Here is a 21,882-nt window from a genome sequence, read left to right as displayed (position 1 = left end):
TCGCTGGAATTTTTCAACCATATTACTATATCCTTTTTTGTCTCGGCAACAAGTTATGGAACGAAAAAATAGCAAAACTCATTGTTAGGTTGCAGCTTTTTTTATAAAACAGCCAAATAAAGTTAATAAATTTTTGAAGTGAGAACCTATACATTAAATTTAGACTCAACATTCAATTTTCTCGAAGGCGTCTACAAGATTTGGCGTATAGTTTACAAGGTACTTCCAAGAAGCAATCTATAGAGACAGGCAATCTTCATCAATGGCTTGTAGTCACTGAATATCAGATATTCCAATCTTGCAGTGGCCGGCAAACAAAGTGAATCCCTTGCTTTTGAGTAAGACACGAGAATTCGATCTCAGCCTATGTAACGGTACCGTTTGTGTTCAGGACGGGAGTAAACGCCTCTCTTACAGGTATGTCTGTTACTTGGCATAATACTGAAGCACAGTAACATAAGGTGATATGGCAATAAAACTTGACATGATTTGATTTTCGGATTTATAAACAAAACCCTCTCTAGAATGGTTGATTTTTTTGTTTGTTGACTCAGTCTTCAAAATCTGGCAAACCGTGGTTCCTATTTCGGCTAACTGTAGTTTACTCAATGTTTGTGTACACTTTTTTTGTGGTTATTCAGCGTAACATAAAAATTCTTCTAAAATAAAAAGTTGCGGCTTCACTGTCACCAAAACGAATTGAGAGCAGTCTTTGCCGAAGGACCGTTATGCCAGAATAAACCATATGGTTTGATCCATACCTACTAATAAAAAAATACATCAAAAAGTTCCACACATTCAAATCGTCTTCGTAAAACAAAACAAAAGCGATCTAGTTTCGTTCTATACTCTGCCGATAAATAAAAACGTATCCTTAGAAGAAATGGTTCACTCTATGACGCTCCGAGGTGATGGCCTAGTAATTTATTGCTAGTAAAATCCTTAAAGGAAAGTAGAAGCTGAGTAAGTAGTTCACGTTGATGTGAAGGCAAAATTGTTGGGTTACTATGTGCTAAAAGGTATGGAGAATAAGGTCCGTAATAATTGTTAGTTTGCGGCGAAGCGTGTTTGAGTGGTTTCCTACAAAAGGGCGTATAATGTTCGTTGGTGAATTTATTTTGGAATGCTAATTGGAATTTTGTTTGACCTTTGTGAAGCGTTGCTATGGATACACAAATTAGATTGCACACAATAAAAAACTAAGTGGTCTTATTTAAAGTCAAACTGATAGAAAAGATAAATATTTATTCAACTTGTAAAGTATCAATAAAACTCAAACGTGTTCAAAATGTTGCGTGGTATTAAGATAAAACACAGCATTTTATAATTTTTATGCTTTCGTTCTAAATGTCAACGCCACAGCCAATGAATTCAATTAAAAAATGCCTCCTTTTCGTTATCAACGAAGAATTACAAACACAATTAAGGTTTTATTTGAAATTCATTCAGAAATATAACTTGGATGAGCCGCTTTGACATGAGACCTCTCGGCTTCCTTGAAAAGTTATTTAAAGGGGCATACCCTTTAAATATTGTACTTTCGCAGAACAGACTATAACAATGACAAAGGTTTTAGAAGTAATTAATTAGACTCTTCCGCTGTCTCCTAACAACCCTTCAGATGTTTTATTTTTATGTAATTTTCTTGTGAAAGGTCTATCGTGAAGCATCGTCTGTTATGGTTGGCTGCTAAAGAAGGAAAATGAATTCCTTGAGAGAAATGTTGGTCTGACCTTTGAAAATATAAACTTAGAATCAATTTATCATACGGTCAGTTTATAGACTGTATTGAAGCGTTGTATTGCTGCTAGTGGGCTAACCAATATATAAACAATCCAAATAAGTTTTTAAGCAGAAAAAAAAGCACCGTAACGATTTGGAATAACAAATAATATAGTCTAGAATATAATAAAAATTGTTGAAAGTCTTAGCAACACATGACTCCCAAAGCCTTAAATCACAAAACTGAATTTCTGATACACGCAACAAAGCGCTGCCAAGTGGAAACGGATTGAGTAGGTATCAAAAGATGGAGTCGAATGTTTGACGCTCTCTTTCAAGTATTTGCCTTTAGGATTAAATCAAATGGAAAACATATGAGGGTCAAAATATTCGTGATTGGATTGGCGACATCTCATTCTAAGGTTTGTTAACACGTATGCCTTTGTACGATCTGTCTAACTCTTTAGAGTACAGCAAATAGTGATACGATGAATTATGTGAAACATTTACGCCAAATGAAGCGAGGTACGTCACTGATGCGAATTTGGAAATTCAAGAATTTAGTATATGTGTACACTTTCTTTGATAGTCTTGGCAACGATAGTATAATATCTACAGTTTAAATATTTTAAGTGAAATTATATAATTAGTGAACTGAAACGATATTTTAGTACTTACTTATCTGTATAGGTTTATCTCCAAAGTTTAACTAATTTATGCAAAATAATCCCAAGTCCGTCATTTAACGATGTTGTAAAACGACTACATTGATAGATACCATGTTTATCACTCATTAACATCCCGGTAATAAACTTACTAAATGACTAAGTTCCTAACTCAGGCTCATTCATATTCACGGACCCAGAGTTTAAAGGCTACGGTCAGAATTATTTTAAATCTCAAGAAAATTACAAATCTCTTAATTCTCTGAGAGTTTATCTTCTTTAATCTCTTCGAACAAAATTCTGTTGAAACAACTCCTTTAAGTAGCAACTTAGTTAAGAGACAAGATCCAATACTAAAAGGGTTTACTTTGTGACTCCACGCTTTGTGACTTAGCGACAACATTTTGATGTAGGTAATATTGAATGAACGTCATGTAAATTGTGTAATAATAATATATCCTGCATACTTTGAATTTGAAAGGTGAAGGACTTTTACCCGGTTCGCTTCAACTTCTTCGGGGCACAGTTAAGGCTTATCAATGTTTTTCTCAATATGAAACAGTGAATTCAAATAAAGAACGCTGTTTTCATTTGTTTGAAGTCCGATATAATAGAAAGATGTATTGTGGCAGTGTTATTTATGTTCAAAGTAACAAAAGAATCGCGAATCGGAATTCAATGATATTTTTGTAGAAACAGGCCACCTGTGCAGAACCTTCTAGGATGTTTTATTGACCTTTCTGTAATTCTACAGAAGCTCGCAAATATTTGTATCTTTTCGACATAACTTGTAAAATCCAAATATAAAATGCCTATTGGTGAAATCAGGTTAATTTTGAAGAATCGCTCGCTCACCGTGCTTCTTTTGATTTCCCAAGAGTACTTATGAAGTTACTAGAAAACCTGACGGTGTGTTACGTTCTTCCTTTAAGGAGATAAGGAAATATATAAAAGAAAAGGAAACAAAAGATGTACCTATGTAATTAAAAGTAAAAGTTTTTATTCTCAGAACAAAGTAAACGGAAAACATATTGCTATTAATAAAACATCAGGTTATTGACACTGTGGACATTTCATGGAGTTTAAAATGGATAATAGACTTCCAATAAATAAAATAAGAACCTTATTCCATAGAGGTCAGTTACCTTTATTGTTAAAAATAAATAAACCAAATAAAATAACAAAAGCGAATAGGTAAAGGCTAACAAACGGTGGAGCACGACAAAGTAAAATGGAGTGCGATAAAAATGTTAGGCGTTTATTATAAGTACTTACGACAATAACAAAAGAATTTCATTTGTAAAACAATTATTCTGATTTTAATACTATAAAAAACAAATGGTATTTCTTATGTCTAAAAATAGTATGAAGTGTTTTGTTTTTATTGTACTTGAAAATTAATTGACGATTTGATCCGGCTGAGTGGCACCATCTTAAATGTTGAGTGAAATCATCGGCTTAAGAGTTTTTAACTTTATTTTACCATGTCCAAATACAAAAGAAATTAAATAAGTACATTGTTACGCTAACCTTCTTTGTAGTTTACCTTTTTAAATTCGAGGATTTTTTAAGTTCTCAATTCGAATTTTCATTACTACAGATTTCATTTCTATCCAGGAATGCGAATGGCTCACAATAGCTTTGCTAATAAACAAAAATACCCTTTCAGTGTTTTCTTGGAAAAGCAGAATTAAAGTCTGAATGGATCCTCAGGTTTCAAGTAATTCTGAAAACAATTAGTTCCTTTTAATTGGGTCTTAGCATTGAATTGCAGCAAAACGGGAAGCTAGTCAGAAACGACGTAGGATTATCCTTTGTGCGAAAAAATGCAAGGGTTTTGGGATTGCAGGAGGAAAAATTCACCAATTAATTTCAGTCGAAGCAATAATCCGCTCTTTTTGAAGAACATCACTCAAGTTGCTTTGATAAAGGTTCACGCTTAAAATGTTCTGAGTAACATTTTCTGTCGGTAAGATTCACAAGTTCTGTAAGGGTCCTTCGCCTAGAAGTTATTACATACGCTCTAACAAGCGACCTCTTGCGTCTCCGGGCAGGGCTTATGCTTGGAGTAAGTAGGTAAGGTGTTAGCTCCTAACAACCCCCACTAATTGCGCCATTGACTTAGATTACATCAATTAAAATATGAACTTGGAGTTACTCAAAACCATTGCTAATGTAATGCGTGTAATTAGCGATATTAGAATTAGTAGGACGGTCGCCACTCGTATGAATCTCAGTTTTATTAAGGGAAAGGGCCATTTACATTTAAAATTGCTTGTTTGAATGACTTGTCAGGATAACGTTTACACGCAAATTAGGGGTTTAATAAACTGAGCTTCCGTAATGTTACGTATATAATTAAACTTTATAAATGATGTATTTTTGAGATCCTTAAAACGGTGGTAGGAAAACCGTAATACCAATTAATATGGTTCGGAAATATACCCAAATATTTTACTAAGCATAATCACCAATTTGCTTTCAAATCGAACCGTTTGAATATCGAATAATACGTTAATCCCTTGCAAGCCACGATTCCAGTCAAAGTGCTCTCATTTTTTGTCCCACTTTTTAGCCTGTTGCCGGGATGTGTTTTACCAAGCGTACGGGAAGTTCCCTCATCCATGCTACCCGGGACCAAACAGCATTAGCCGGGGACCACATAGAATTACCCTCAGGCTACGCAGTGCTAGGTACGCCGTACTTCCAACCTGACTTTTTTCCTGGCCGCTTAGATGCCGTAAAAAGTAGAATGAGCAAAAAGTTCCAATATCCTCTTTGATATAAAACTCATTTGCGTCCTTTAATTATGTTTTCTATTATTTCGCATTGTATTGAAGCCTTGATGAATATTATTTGAAAGATATTTCAGTAGAGATTGTAGTATGTGTGATTTATTTTTGATTTCCATTGTTTCAATTCCAGTTAACCCGAATTTATATAATAGACTTTTCACTTTCATAAAATAGTTTATCTACAAAATGCTATAAAGCTTTAAATTTAAAGCAGTTAAACTAAAAAAATATGTTACGATTTTTTACACAAATTATCAGCCGATTACAGACTTCGCAAAAAAACTATGTCAGTCGATTTGTTTTTCTAATTGGTTGCCATTAAACATAATTTCTGATAAGGCACCCACATTGTGAAAGAGTGTAATAATTCAGGGCTCCCTTTTAATTGTGACAAATGAGGGACTTGTCTGATTAATGATTAATTGTGCTTTGCGTAGATGTAAAAAAAATATTCACATATTTATTTTCAGAAAAATATTTATTCAAACCATTTATTTTTCATATTTTGTAGACCGTACTTTTTTTGCATTTTGTTAACATTGGAAAAATATTGTTTCTATTTAAAAGTAAAATTGACTATACAAAAATATAACTATTTTTCCACTCTGTATTGTTGTAGATTATTATATTTCATTTATTCAAATAAAAATATGTTCCTGATGCATGGGACATTGTTCATATAATTTATGTAAGTAGGTATCATACATGGGACGATAAATCAATACACCAGTTAATTAGTCACTGATTAAGCAACAAGTCAGTTCATGTAACATCTTATACGGCAGATGGCGTCTGTAACTTGACCTGTGCTTGATTCCACCAATAATTAAATCTAAGTAGGGTAAAGCAGGGCTTCGCAGAGGTCTGATAGCTAGTAATAAACCCTAAACTAAGATCATTTTACTGTGGAACTCCGCTAATCTTAGATTACGAACATCGATTAATCTTTCAAAGTTAACGACAGATTAAGCTGTTGCGATGCAGTTTGGGGAATTCAGACGCTATTCAAGTAGAATATTGTGTACGTGCATACAGTTTTAAATGGTAACTTTTCATAAAACATTTTACCATTGTGGTGAAAGCATTAATACATATTTTATTTTGTTATTATTAACAAGCTCATGGGATTTCCATTGAAACTAGGCATTTAAGCCTTTTGTTTAGTTTAAATTTGTCATAAATATTACATTAAGTATTTAAATTCAAAACTTTATCGAAATATTTCATGAAATTAAAACTAATTCAATCGGATGAAAATTCGTATTTTAGTGTAAAGCAGCTTATAATAACATAATTATCATAAACATCATTATTTTGCGCAAAAACTGTAACGTTAGGAACTTAATATTAATCAGCGATGAAATAACATGCGCTTTTGCAAATTAATTATGTTAAGCACAAAAACAGTTACCTCATTAATGAAGAGATGTAAATAATTAATAGCTACCAATACCTATTAAATAACCTAAATCTTTTCAAGCATTGACACAAAATGCGACAAATATCCAACGAAGCGAACCAGATTTAGTCCCGAACATATGAGCGTAAATCACAATCTGTAATTACGAGGCAGACTAAAAGACAGACATCGACCAGTCAGTGCCAACTCAGCTCTATGATTCGGTCTTTTGTGAGAAGGCGACAATTATCTGCTGCCACCATAATTACAGGTGAATTTGTCCCCACAATCCCTGCGAACTCAGCTAGGGTTCAAACAACGCTGAAAGCAACGCAAACGCCGGGAAAAGGCGAAATCTTTTTCGAATTTTTAGCTTTCCACGAAATAGGAGTCGATTATTTTTGTTTTTAGTTTTTGGGACGTGTGTTATAAACAGTTCTAAACTTGAATTTGCAGTTATGTGAGAATGGACTTCTTTTTGAAAATGTTTTGCTACACAAAGAGTCTTTTAGGAGAAAGATCAAAAATTATGGTATAAAGCAATCTTGCAACTTCAACTTTTATTTCTTGTATTTCTTATTTACCTAATGCATACATTTCAGTACTTTGAGCTTCCTATAATTTTTTTCTTCAATCACCATCTGCAGTTATAATTTTTTCAATCCGCGTTTTATGGGTTTCTTCAAGAAGTAATCACGTATGAGATCAGTCACAGAGATTGGGACCGACTGCATATAAACTTGTTCTATAAGTTATCTACTATATACATATATCTGTAATATTTTGCTGTATGTTTCCTTTCTTTTGTGTCATGTAATTTAATTAAATAGAAATCTTTATGTTTTTTTTATGTAGTATTTTTATATTTTTAGGGAATGCTAAGCGCGAGTTTAAACAATAACTGAAAAGGGTCAATATTGCAATGGCATAATAAACTGTAGAACTAGTTAATATTCGAATTAATTAATTCACACATGTACAATGTCTTGAGCGCCTAATCTTGCGTCGACGTCACACAGCCATCATCGCTCCTCTATTATTAAGTTCGAGATAAACCCACCCGATGACATAAAGGGTTTTAATTATTGAACTTAATATTCTGTACAAAGAGCATTAGTTCTGTTACAAGCTCAGCGTTATATAATCTCCGTTGCTTTGGAACATCGGACTTGAGCCTTATTGTAGTCTTTGAAATCTATTCAAAGGGTTGTCCTTGTAGCGAGGTATATTATCAGATTTACGTTAATGCAGTACAAGGCGGTCTGCAGACTTAAGGTAGACACATTACCCAGATTTGAGAATGTCGATGGTTCGCTTCGTTGATTTAATTGTAGTGCGGCGTCATGTTTGGTATTCGAACTAAGTATGTCTGGGGATCTGAGAACATTTCGGCTGTGGGTCGGTGGTTAACATGAAGGTCGTTAGACAATTAAACTTGATGGAGTCAGTGTTATAGATACACTAATGTATAATTCTGATAATACGAATGAATTAACTGATGAACTGTTTCGGATTCACGGACAGATAAATAATGAAACAAAATCTTTTTAGGTACACAAGAAAAACGACGTCTACAAGCACTGAAAACTTTATTTTTTTTGAAAACTCGGGTAAAAATGGACATAATAAAAAGTCGTGGTGGCCTAGTGGGCAAAGAACCAACCTCTCGAGTATGAGGGCGCGGTTCGATTCCAGGTCAGGCAAGTACCAATGCAACTTTTCTAAGTTTGTATGTACTTTCTAAGTATATCTTAGACACCAATGACTGTGTTTCGGATGGCACGTTAAACTGTAGGTCCCGGCTGTCATTGAACATCCTTGGCAGTCGTTACGGGTAGTCAGAAGCCAGTAAGTCTGACACCAGTCTAACCAAGGGGTATCGGGTTGCCCGGGTAACTGGGTTGAGGAGGTCAGATACTTAGGCAGTCGCTTCTTGTAAAGCACTGGTACTCAGCTGAATCCGGTTAGACTGGAAGCCGACCCCAACATAGTTTGGGAAAAGGCTCGGAGGATGGGTAAAAATGGCTACGACATAGGTACACACTGTTCACAATAAATTGGCTTGACAGTTTATACGTAGGCTAATTCGTTTTTATCAGTTTTTTGGTCGCAGAAACGAAACGGGAAATAGATTTATCCTTATCACGCAGATTCATTCATGTAGCATTCATTGTTTTAGTACAAACTCAGTTTAATAATGGATATGTTGAGTGTGGTGTTAATAAATCTGTATTTTTATGTTCTTGTTGTGAAAGTTCAAGGTAAGTTACGATTTTTTTATTTCAGCATTCGACAATGTTAAAAAATTTCGTCGTCTTTCTAAATCGAAATGTTGTTTTCATTAAGGTTTGTTTTTTTAGAAAACTTAAGTAGTGATTATTTATAAATTGGAGAATTTCAAACCTCTCATAAATAATCGTCCTTTATTATTTCTATGGTTCCAATTACTTTATTCTAATCCAATCAATTTGTCATCAGTGTAACAAGCAACCATAAAATGCTTTTATCATTAGCATAGTATCGGAAGATAAGTAAAACAATTCCATTTGTTTCCCCAACATAAAATCCTCTGGGTAATAAATAATGGTCCGTCAGTTTACGGGTCACATGGTAACTGCATTTTAATGTGACCACATGTCTGTGGGCCCTACGTTTTATTGTTGGTTTCTCGTTTCATTTGTACTTGTGTGGGTAGGGGGTGGCTTCCAGTAACGTATCTATCTTTTGTTTTACTTACTGGGGATAGGAATTTGACATTACTTCTACTATGGTCTACTGGGCCAAAGTCAATCTCGAGTTAGTTAAACAAAAGATAGATATTTTATTGAAATTAGGAGTTGGTTTATCTGTCTGTATATCTGTTTTAATTCTCCGAAGTAATGTTTCACTTTATGAGGTATGGGTGACGTAATGTGGTGTAGCTGCACGTGATTTTGGATCCCTAAGTTTAGAGTTTGAAGGGTATTTAACGTTTCAGCTATAAACGGTTTGAGAATGTTGGTCTAGATGTGTGGGCCTCGTTTGCAAGACCACAAAAGTCGTAGCTTGCTTGTTGGTATTTTTAAAGAGTATATCAGTAACCTTTTTCCAATTTCTCATGGGTTGTAAGTTCAACCTCCTTTCCTTCCTTGTCCTTTTTGTTTAAGTCTTATTAGGATTTGTCATTTAAGTATTCTAGTTTGTCCATGTGTTACTGAGATGTTTCTAGTTTCAGCATCGAGTTAGCTGTACCTAAGCTTGTTTGTGTTAAACAAATGAAGTAATCATAGTGTAATGTGGAAATGCTAAAAACTATAGCGTAACGTATCTGAACAATTTAGTTTAATGATATTTTGTAGGTATAGAGATACATAATTTTGCCTATTATATTTGTCATAATTAACAGTAGTATGTTAAAACAGTAATTTCCAAGTGATTAAGTTTGTAACCTTATTGAATGTTTCCATCGTTACTGTTGTTCATTAATTTACGTTCGCGGTAATGATTCATTCTCTACGTGAGCTTGTATTATTTTAAACCAATTGCTTTACTTTGTTTTCGGTTACATTGTTATTAATAAATACGCAATTAACGTACATACTTTCACAATTTTATAGAAATCAAGGATTTACGATCCTTGATTTCTATAAAATTTTGTCTATTTTATGTGTTTTCTTTTCTAATAAACATTGTGAATGAAATACTTAGCAATTAATGAAGTAACCCTTTCAAATATTTCAGTTTATTTTACTAAACTAAAACTCAAGAAAAACAAATACCATACATTTTTATATAAGAACTGGGTACAAGTTTGATTAAGTTGGTTGTTTGCGAAACTTCTCAGATTTCTTTATTTTAAGACCACGGCGCAACAAACAGAACCTAATAAAGTTTAGTTCACAATGTAAGCACGGCTGCGATGTGGGGACTTTTTCTGCTGTATGTAAGTAGCTTTATACTATAAACAAATAAGTTTTGAAACAAATCACGAGCAAACGCAATTCGTTACCGCACGTGTGTGCTGAACTTAACAATTTTTATAAGTAATGCTACTCAATATTCAACAGCGGATATTTGTTACACCTTTATTAGTTTCTTTGTTTAACTCGCAGGTACTTTGTACAAAAATATTCGCGACAATCACGTTCGGCTAATTTGGCTTCAGCGCACGTTTCACCTGAAATGTTTTATTGAGTAACACGCTTCCACGTTTCAGTTGCTTTTTGAAAAATCGCATCTCTCCGTTGGCCGACACGACCCAGAAATTCGGGATGTTCAGTGTAAAAGCAATTTGGAATGACCCTATTTGCGAAGGCGTGAAATGTAGTACGTTTCAAGTTAATGCCCTGAAATCAATCTGAATTCAGGTATTTTGTAGTGGATGGAGCGCCAACCTTTTTTTTTGCTGACGTCGCTGTTTCTATCATTCTGAAGTTTTTATATATGGAAAGCTTTGTAACTAGGTCGGAGATTTCTACGATCTTAAAATGTTAACCAATTTTGTTTAGTAAATTACTCGTGTCACAAATTAGTAATTTATATCATGTCAGCATCTGGACGTTCCATAATTCAAAGCAATCAAATTCTACAGAACTGTGAATTTATTACAATACGGATTCATTCTCTTGAATGTAAGTAATTCATAAGTATGTGCCCAGACTAATAGTTTGAAAGCTTTCACTGACATACAAGTTATTACAAAGCAAACTGTTAGCACGATGACAATGTCGCGCTAATTGCTAATTAACTACTTAATAAATTGAAGCGAATATTAGTTTCGTCTCAAGGAAAAAAAACACGAGGAATTCAGTTCGTAAGGCCATAATAAATAAATGACTGATTTTCCTGAAAATCCTTACGACTAATAAAAAAATGTTTAACTATTTACCGGCTATCAATAAGCAACAAGAGGAAATTGATTTATACGGTATAGGAAAACATGAATAAATAATTGAATAATAAACTTAAGCCCTCCAAGATTTGATTGTTCAATCGAAAGCCTTTTACGTTATTCAGACTCTGTAAAGCGAACACTTTAGCGAAGATTCTTATTCATGTGTTAGCCGACTAAATAAAGGAGGCCTCTATGTGTGTGTCGCTAGAAGCGGAAAGAGTGTTGTTGTTAAAAAGCCAGTTGGCTGGAAGCTCCGCTTCAGTAGCATACTCTCCCTTTAGCGAAAGACGAGCTTACGCACACATTCAAAGCGTTCGCTGACACAGAATTCAGCTGACTAGCAGCGGGTCTGTACGTTCTCTGCGAAGCTTTCAGTAAGAGCGGGTGTTTTGCATGTGTGCGTGCGTCAGGCGGGGAGTGTAGCAAGTGTTGTGTCAGTGAGAGGTGTTATCTGCCGGGAGCGTTATCACGGCGATGCGTATGGCGTATGTGCGTAACGACTGACGCCACGCCCCCCGACGTCTTCGGCTTCGGCACTGTTAAGATGCGCGCGCATTCCTGTTCTAGCGTTAGGGTGAGATCACAGCCGTGCGTCTGTCTGGACCTTTACAAATTCTGTGATTGACTTTTATTTATATTGCGAGTTTGATATCAGTATGAAGGTTTATGTCGTAAATTAGTTGGTTTAGGTACCTACCTAAGAACCAAAAACTGATCAGCTTACTGTATTACATAATTCTACATATTACGATAATGAATGTGTATGTCTTGAGCGTTTAAAGTATAAAAGTATGATATGGATATTTTTGGAGGTACTAGCATTTTTACAAAAAAATATCTGAAAAGCAATCATCGCGCATGATAATGAGTTCCCCCGACTAGTGGAATGAGTATCATATTCTACAAGGCAAGCCCCAAATGCTTATATCAACGATATTAGATTACGAGATATTATAGACACGTTTTCGTGTAATAAAGAAGCCAACTCATAAAAACTAATGGTGCACCCTCAGCCGTCGTAAATAGTCGTTTGTTCAGGAGATCGCATGTGAGCGAGGCTTAACATCGTGTCGTTCGCGTGATGCGTTGGAAAAATCTGTAGCTAGAATCAGCAGCGCAGCGCCGCCGTTCGGTCGCCGAAACTAAACGTAGCTACGTCACGCGTGCGCCGAGCGCCATCTAGCGGCGCGCTGCCTCCGCCGCATCGCCTCACCTGCCTCGCGCGACATTTCTCCGTCGCGCTCGCACCAGTGGCACGTAGAAATAACCTCAAAACTCTCGCGTACCAACCAATCACCAAAATATTGCTCCTCGCAGTATTAATAACAGTGACTACAATCCGTAAGACGGCTAACAGTGTTATGAACGTGACGTAATCCTGTCACACTCCTGGATTTGCCCTGCAGTGTTGCTTCATAGTGATTTTGATAAAATCGAAAGTTTACAGGACGAATGTTCCTTTTGGTGGGCTGTCATCGGGCAGCCCCCAAATTTTGTGCCATAATGTGGTGGTTAATATTTTTATGTGTTGTAAACGTTAAAACGTTCGGTGTATTAGCATCGAATAGCAGTGGGACTATCTCAGAATGTAAGTAGAATTTTTTTGATCATTGTTTAAAAATTGATTGTTGTTTAATTGCATGAATGTAAATAGGAACCTGATAAAATTGTAGTGGTTTGATAATTGGTGTAGATATTAAATCCAAGTAGAATGTAATAAAGTAAACAAAAATTGGTTCGGTATTTATATGTAAATGTTGATCGCGCGATCTTTTTAACAGCTGGGAACACCTTGTCCAGCGCTCAGTGAATGCGTTAACTAGCTTATTCATAGTACAAACAGGTTTGTTACGTACGTACCTGGTGTAAACACGTGTGGTTTACTTTTTCTAGTGATTGTTTATGTTTTTACTGATACGGCAGATCATAGACGTGATAAGATAATGTCAGACTGTCACGCCACCACCTCTTGTACAGTAAATAAGATTATATAAACACGCCCTATCAATGGAAAGATATTTTTCTTAGATGTATAATATTGTTATTTTATGAAGATCTCCTACATTATGAAAAATATACGAACTGTTTTAGAACCTCCTTTGCTTTTACTGGGGTAAAAGCAGATAAGCCGAAAGATAAATCGAAGCACGATAAATATCTAACTTAAGTTAATTAAAAATACCTACTATCGTCTTTGTCATCAATGTGTCATCTATAGTCTACGTATGAAGGATACCATCATGGAATTTTACAAAACTCACCTAAATCTAGAGGAGAACAAACTGTGGAACGAGTGACGAATTTATATGCGTAGTTAACAGATGTGCCGTTTGAACTTATATAATACATACCTACTTACATACCTATTACATGGCATGAAGCATGATAAACACCATAATGTAAGAATCATGATCAATTTTTACGGCAATCCTCCATTGTGTTAAGTAAAACGACACTAATATTGGTGTCAATTTTAACACCATACTGTTGTATGCTTAATTAGATGCCTTCACACCTGTGACTGCTCATTTCAGAGGAATACTCTTGTATAAAATTAAAAGATTGGTGGAAAAATACTGCCGCGTACATAGACTATAAATAAAGTTGAAGGAGACACATACTTATCTCAAGAGCTAGAAACAATCAACATGAATGTGCTAACAGAAACTCAAAATACAACACTAGAAAAAAGTCAAATCAAATGAAAAAACTTAACAAAGCCAGAATGCAATAAAATGACAAGTGTTCAACAAAACAAATGTCAAAAACTCACGGTTGTATAATAAGAAATACATAAGAATGTTAAAATACCGATAAACTGGTTGATTACACTGGCCTGATACCTACATAAAACAACTATTAAAACAGTCAACGCTTGTGTTGATGCAAACCATTCAAGGTCTCCTGCGGTTGTTGCGTCTCGACTATAGTGTTTGTCATGTAGATCGTAATTAATACCGTTATCCTTAGAATGTTCACCACAGAAACGATCACATTCATAGCCGTAAGCATGAATGTGATACAATGATGTATCGCTGACGATCTTACATTCACAGATAGGTACTTGAGAGGCAAATGGAAACCTACCATCCACCCATAGTCGTAAATGCTAGCTATTGTCTTATAGCATCGGTTTACGATTTCTTACAACTTGTAAACAATATTTTGCCATGCACGTCATGCTCTGTATCATTTTGCTTGATATAGGGTATGCGTTTTGTAGAACTGTTGCCAAAATCTTAAAATAGACGGCATAAACAGATGAAAGTGGCCGAAGACACTATGTTTTCCTGAATCGGTACAAAGTTCAATAGCTGTGGCGGAAAGCCAATATTCGGAACAACTATGTGACATTGTTTACTATTTTTTCAAACAAGTAACCTTCCCAGTAATAATCTACATATTTACGCCATCGTAGCGGTCGGCTAGGGTGATAAAGAGCTGCAACCGCTAAATGGGTGGTCGAGCGAAAGTAGTTAGTTATACTGTCTCAATTTTGGCGCCCCACAGCACAGCTGACGCGACGACCATAAAAGTCCCGCTGATGAAAGAGCACAATCCCATTGTGATGGCTATAAAACGGGCTTTGTGCCCGGAGGAGGCGTCATTATATGAAAAATGAAAAACGAATCGCACTTGTCACATTCAGCTCGATTTTATTGGAGACAGAGCCTAAGATCTTAGAATTTGTCAATCGATAGAATATTGTTTGTGAAATGTATTCTTTTTGGATGCTTCAGACGATCAAGCAATTTGCACAACTGAGAAAGTCGATTTGGCACCATTATGATGTTATAAATCTTCCAGTCTTTGCAAAAATTTGTTTATTTTTATGCAGGCGTGTGTGTCTGGATTGTTGCTTTTCTTTCAAAGTGGATGGAGGTGTGTTGAGAACATCATTTGATTGGTTAATAAGCGAAATCAAATGTAACAATGCGACAGTTACCCAAATAGAATCAAAATTGAAATATTCTAAAACTTTCGAACAGAGTGTTCTCCCATTCATTACGAAAACAATCCAATTTCGGGGACCCATTCAATTTTTTTCAACAACGAGCTTTATTTGGACAGCAGATAAAATTGGGGTCAAGTACATCTGTACGGTACCAGCTGCAAAGCAAGAAGGGACAACTGCAGATTAGATAAGGACCCACTTTTTGCCTTTGAGTTTAATGAAGGGCGCACGATCTGCAAACGCTGCACGTTGACCCGAAGCTTTTGGGAACTATTTGTACGCGTACTTACTTGAAGGAAAGGGTCGGGCGTCTAATTTAACTCTTCGAAAAGAGACTCCCGCCGTCCAGTTTGTGTAGACGTCCTATATTTTACAACATAGAAACAAAGCTTACTACACTTTATTTTAGGATTTATTTAACGTGTACTGAACATTGGCATAACATTCGCCCGTTGTTTGAAATACAGTTCAGCGCTTTGGGTAGTTTTGTTACCCCGAGCGTGTTATTAGTATTTTTGCAATTCAAACAAAATGAGAATTACTCTATCTAGTATAGTTTATACGATTTGAAATGGTTGCATTGCGTTGCAGTATATTTTATTAACTGGAATGTAACCAAACTATTTGAAAACAAAAGCATTCTGACGTTGGACTTTAGTACAGTTTTGAAATATTGTAATTATGTATTTGTATTCCTCAAATGGTACCTAATAACTGCTATTTGAAAAATATAAAATCTGAAAAATATGCGTAGTCTAAATTATAACAAGCTATTAATAAATGTTTGGTACATTGTTTTACGCTTATATTGCATTTTTTCTAAATATTATGATAATAATTTTCCGATATTGGATACTGATTACCTTGCTTTATTATTTTCTTTCATAACCGATATATCTAAAATCGCCTGAATAATTTAATTTGCCGACAAGAAAAGATGTATCTAAGCAAAGAAAAATGGTACAAAGCTTATTTAAGACAGGTATTCTCTAGAGGACTTTGTAATGGATGAAGCAGACACCGGCTTGAACTCTTGGATTTTTTTATATTTGTGGAAGAATTTGGTTCATTACACAGTGTTCGCGAGTGAAGAGGGAAGTAAGATTAAAATGTTTTTACGACTAATGTTCCTGACATTAGGTTTTGTTCAAAGATTAACTGTTACTCTTACCCGTTATGTATTAAGCTAGATTTGTTTGTGTTTCTTCGTTTATTAGGCAAAATATTACCAGCTCTGTTAATTCACCGACACGAGGATATACGGCAGTCATTTTCCTGCTTTCCAACTCTTGCACGTGCACGTACACACGTCTCGAAAATCACTTTGCCGCGTTATTCCTTACATTTCTGAGCTGGAGGGAAATTTACAGGGTAATAGCGAAATATAATTTTTTCCCCGTCCAATATAACCGCAACAGTGAGCTCGGAACCATCCATTACTTCGTGACGCGCGATGAGGGTCCCCAAATTGGTTATTTTAGCGACGACGCCGCGCACCGTCGCTCTGGTCGGACAAATTCACCAGTGGGCTTCACACGAAGGGTGACAAAAATTCCCTTTCTGAAATAAATACTTCCTCACTGGAGGTTAATTAAAACAAATCAATTTTTGCTAGCGATAGCTGATCAAGATTAAGTGCCCTAATTTTTAACGATGATAAATGAACATTTTGTTCGCTGACCTTAATTAATTTACAGGTGGGAGTAAGCAAGGAGTTGATATGATTAAAAAGAAAAATAGAAAAAAAGTTTCCACTAATTAAATTGCAGACAGATTTCCAAAATATTTATTTGGTTTTAAAAGCTATTGTATGTTCGTCTTATCTAGCCAATTTATCATGTGGTACACTAATACTGTGTATTAATTATTACATAAGAGATTTCGAAGACACTAAGTGAACAACTTAAATACACACAGTTGTAGCTGACTTAGTCTGGAGTCCCAACTCTTCCATTAATTGCAAGCAAGTTGTGTCTGCAAGTTTCATTAAACATGTGTGCTGAGTAATTCTTGTTAGTGATTTGTTTTCGAAACTTATCTCAATTCTATAATTTTATGCTTTGTCTTGAATTTGCTGTTCTTTCTTTTAATTACTGGCGCAGTTTGCGATTCCGCTCTTAGATTTATTAATATGGTTTTTACCTATCTTTTGGCTTAAATGTGGTTCGAAACCATATTATTCTTTGCAATAAGAAACGTACGGATACAGAATTTCATTGCTTTTCTTTTGTTTAGGCAATAAATCAATACCCAATGAACTGTCATTTCCGAATACGTTTGAGTAATTGATATTGTTGCTATCGCTTCTCTGGTGTTACATTCAATTGTTTACAATCATTGAATGTCCATGAAATTATATCGATCGTTGATTAAATGACACTGAAAAAAAAACAAATATTATTTAAATAAAGGCGAAGGAAATAGTGGTACATATTTTGATGTCGAAAAATACCAACGGCGGTATTCAATATGATGGGAGACGAGTTATCGACATTTATCGGCAACAGTTATAACATCGGTTACAAGCCAAATGATTCAGAGAAAAACCCGTATTTTATACAAATTGGATTTCGTTTATTCGAGATAGATAAAGGTTTGAACCTATTAAAGTTGAAGGTAAAATATATAAAAGCTGATATTATTTCATCTTTATATTTCCCTTTCTAACTTGAGCGGTGTCAGCTGAAGTGGGTTTGAATTCCACTGCAATATCGTGTCAAACCCACTTCTCCGAACTTCTATTATTTTTTCGTCGTTCCATTACTGACCACACGATAACCGCTCAATTAAGGGTCCGTGCCAAGTCCAATGCGACACTTAACGTTGACCTCGATTCTGTATTGGTCCGTTGTCATTAAACCTCACTGCTGCCCTTTGCTATGTCGATGATACTCATAGACAATTCTATAGCAGGGGTTAGATCGGAACCCATACCGAAAATTGACAATCGAATTTAATCCCTTCAACTTCAAAAATAAGTTCGAATATTCGTTGAACACAGTAACAGTTGAAGCCATTTTACTCTTGGGCCAACCATTTGGTTCGAAGCATGTATTAATTGTGGGCGAGTCGGACGCTCAGTACATTTCCGATCAATGGTTTATTTTGTTGGACACAAACTGAGTGGTTGACATTCTAGAAAGTCCCAAGAGAATTTCGACTTTATTAGGAAATGTCGAGCATTTTCTCTTGGCTCCAATAATATTAGTACATATATAAATATTTTGTTTCGTGGGCGTAGACTTTTCTAAAAATGTCTTTTTAGTTCTGTTGACTCTTTATGAAAAATATTTGATTTTGTGCTGTAAATAGCTTCTAGTATGAAAATAACTTCGTTGAAAATCTCACAGCCATAGAAACTCCAATTCAACTTCTGAAAAACTCAATAAAATTGAACATCGTGCACGAAAAGACATTTTAGAGACAGTTTTAGAGTCCTCAAGAGCTTGTTGAAATTCGCGACTTTGTGAAAGGGCCGGGCGGAGCTCTGCCACAAAGTTGTTGTTACAATGCTCCTGATGACTACATAAGGCCATAGTTAATAAAGTTTCGAACAAGTTATTCATAGTTACTAATGAGCCAACTCATACTAGATTTCTCTCGGCATGTTCTCAATTACGCCGATTCAATTGTAGCTCCGACGGCGGTAGGCGCTTTCATTATTTAATTGTCTTAGTTCAGCATTCCTTGAAATATGAATAATAATGATTCCATTTCAGAATTCCTAGTAGGTTGTCGCAAGCGTTAATTTATAAAGAATTCATTTTTGAGAATTACATTAATATTTTACTACCTTCATAATTTTTTTGGAATTTCCTTGAACAGTAATCAGAATGAAACTGCGCTATGCAAATATTTCAGTCGTTCCACGTGTACATTTAAATAGTGAAACGTTCTACGAACTATTCATTAAAATACTTTAAAACTGTGAAAATAGTGAAACATTTCAATGTAGAAGGGAGAAAATTGCATATGGAATGGTCGTAACAAGCGCTGAATCGTTTGGTTGTACGGAATGGTCCCCGGTCGCGGATAGTGGCGGAATGGAAAAAGTAATGCGCCTTACAGATGCAGACACAATGATGATAACGTATACACATTGTGTTGAGCGAACACATATTGCAGCTTTATTGGGATCTGGATTGCGTGAGAATAGATAATGATGTGCATATTTCATTTGTATGGGTTCTCGTGATGTATTAAAGATGTAAAATTGATATGTTTACTTGTTACTAGTAATGAAGCTGGTGTTACTCAGTCGCATTTTGCATATATTTACGTTATTTGGAATCATTATTACACTCTTGTCATCTTACGTTATAATATGCCTAAATACTGTTGAATACTAGGTATTGTATTGAACTAATCAATCTTCGCAAAATAATTTCGTAGTGAAACTCGGTACAAAGGCAATATACAGTCAGCGTTTCCTTTTGCTTCTTTTTCGAAACGCTATTCGCTAAGACCTGCCAGAAAAGATTCGATACTATTTTTTCCTTTTATAATTCTATTGGTAGGTACTTTTTCTCATGTATAGTTAGTTGACTTCGCTACTTTTTCGTGGATTTTCATGAAATTTTGAGCAAGCCACTTCGCAAGGCGTGTCGGCGTATCTGGAGAAAAGTTTGCGCATTAGCGGAACCGGAAAAAGGGGATGAAAAAGTTGACGACAACTTCTACCGAAGACACTAAAATCGCGAGGCGTTTGCAAAAGTTACGCCCAAAGTTAATAGCAAAATGATTTGGTCGGTTTTAGGATATTTATTATAAGTATAGGCGTTAGGAGTTTACCAACAACTTTAACAACTGTCTTTTATCAAATCTTTCAGCGCGAGTTCATCCTACAAGTACCGGTAGGAAGAAAACTTGGTTCCGGAACCATTCGAGTGAATTCTATTAAACGAAATAAATAGCATTATCAATCACCATCGCAATCCAAAGGATTATATTTCAGTCAAACTGAAAATGCAGACGTTCCGAAAATGAGCAACTAACGAGAATAGTTAAACGGACCTGTAATTTGCATACAGATTGGCTTTCAGGGATAAACGGTCCATTTGTATTCAAACGCAGGAACCCAGCTCAGTGGTCGAGGAGCATTTATCCAGTTTAGGATTTAAATCGACCACAGTATCATCTGCTTATCGATATCATGTACTCCTAAGCTCTCCCGTCACTACTAATGCACAATATTTTCCTTTCTATTTAACCTTATTTTGGCACTGTGCCAGTTCCACTTTTTAGGCACCGAATTTGGCATGCAGTTGATTTTTCTAGGATTCGTATTAAAATTTATCGATTATACGGTAATGGAGGACTTTTATCTGGTTTTGGATTGCGCTATTGCTTGAAATAAAAAAACGATTATGAATTTTTTACGAGGAGTATTTTTTTTCTTATAGTTGTCCTTGCTCCGATGTCTAAGCTTATTTATGTTGCCTATAAGCACAGCGTTTCCGTAGATCATTTCTAAAGGATTCATGAAACCGTTTGTAATACTATAGATTAACCTGCTCTGTCGTCACCCAGACTTTGACAGAAGCACATGAGAGACATAATGCTTCTGTTTGCGCGTCCTCTGAATATAATCCTCTTACGGTACCCGAACTACCACTGCTTTCAGTTTAATGGTATATTCTGACCTGGGTTTACTTACCAAACTGTGTTTAACTACTAATGCTTTTTATAACTAGAGCTTTTTTTATAGTAGGTAATAAAGAAGTAGTCTGAAGTCGTCCTAAAGAATTAATGACTATTATTACACGGCCTATTCGTCGCGGTACAATACATAGTTGAGGTGAATGACATACGACCGGGCCGAGACTTGCCGATGCTGACGGACGGGGGGAGCGCGAAAATAGACCAATCTGATGTACGTGACGTCATTCATACCCAATATAGGCATGGGCGGGCAATGTTAGATTTTGGAAAGTTTTTAAAGCTTCAAATTATTGAGCTGTTTTTTTTTGTCTAATAAGAAAAACTATTCCCTTGTCATTAAAGTTGAAAGTTGCCTGGCATTGTGCGGTCACACACAGCTTATCATTATCTTCCCCAACCATTATGGGGTTTGCTATCTGTAACTGTTACTCATAGGTAGGCCTACGTATTTTGTAGACGCTTATAATTTATAGTAAGGAAAAGGTAGCACGGAGGGTTTGGCAAGGGCTCGCAATTTGAAGCTACTAATGCGCTCGTTAAACCCTAAGGTTATCGTTGTACGTGTCTTCGATGAATCTTATGGCAGTCGGAAGTACATTCTATAAGCACATAGAACGTGGCGAGGAATAAGTATAAATGTACCTAAAAATATTGCAGAAGTATAAGAAAGAACCCTTTTTTTGTTTGAACTTTCTTTTTTATTTTTATATCTGTAGATACATCTATTATTTCTAAAGTACCCAACAATGCTGTAAGATCAAAGTCTCGAGTTCTAAAAATGGAAACATCAATGGAATTGGGATGTATTTTTT

At 35.5% G+C, this 21,882-nt stretch overlaps 1 protein-coding gene across 8 annotated transcripts in view; it reads left to right on the top strand.

Moving 5' to 3' along the window:
* The first annotated feature begins 8,750 nt into the window (after positions 1-8,750).
* LOC110383871 (low-density lipoprotein receptor) overlaps positions 8,751-21,882 on the top strand; it is a 175,712-nt gene continuing 162,580 nt past the window's right edge. For 7 of the 8 annotated variants that reach the window (XR_007510460.2, XM_021344825.3, XM_021344822.3 and 4 more), the window contains exon 1: positions 12,534-13,042. Coding sequence is in view for 7 of the 8 variants with exons in the window: in XM_021344825.3 (XP_021200500.2) it covers positions 12,907-13,042 (136 nt within the window). In the remaining variant the exon portion in view is untranslated. Of the gene's footprint in view, positions 8,843-12,533; positions 13,043-21,882 lie in introns of those variants that run through there. The other variant, XM_049836771.2, reaches the window with a different exon arrangement.

The sequence above is a fragment of the Helicoverpa armigera genome, chromosome 3 (assembly GCF_030705265.1).
Source record: "Helicoverpa armigera isolate CAAS_96S chromosome 3, ASM3070526v1, whole genome shotgun sequence".
NCBI classification, from domain to species: domain Eukaryota; kingdom Metazoa; phylum Arthropoda; class Insecta; order Lepidoptera; family Noctuidae; genus Helicoverpa; species Helicoverpa armigera.
This window is presented reverse-complemented; position numbering and strand designations above follow the sequence as displayed.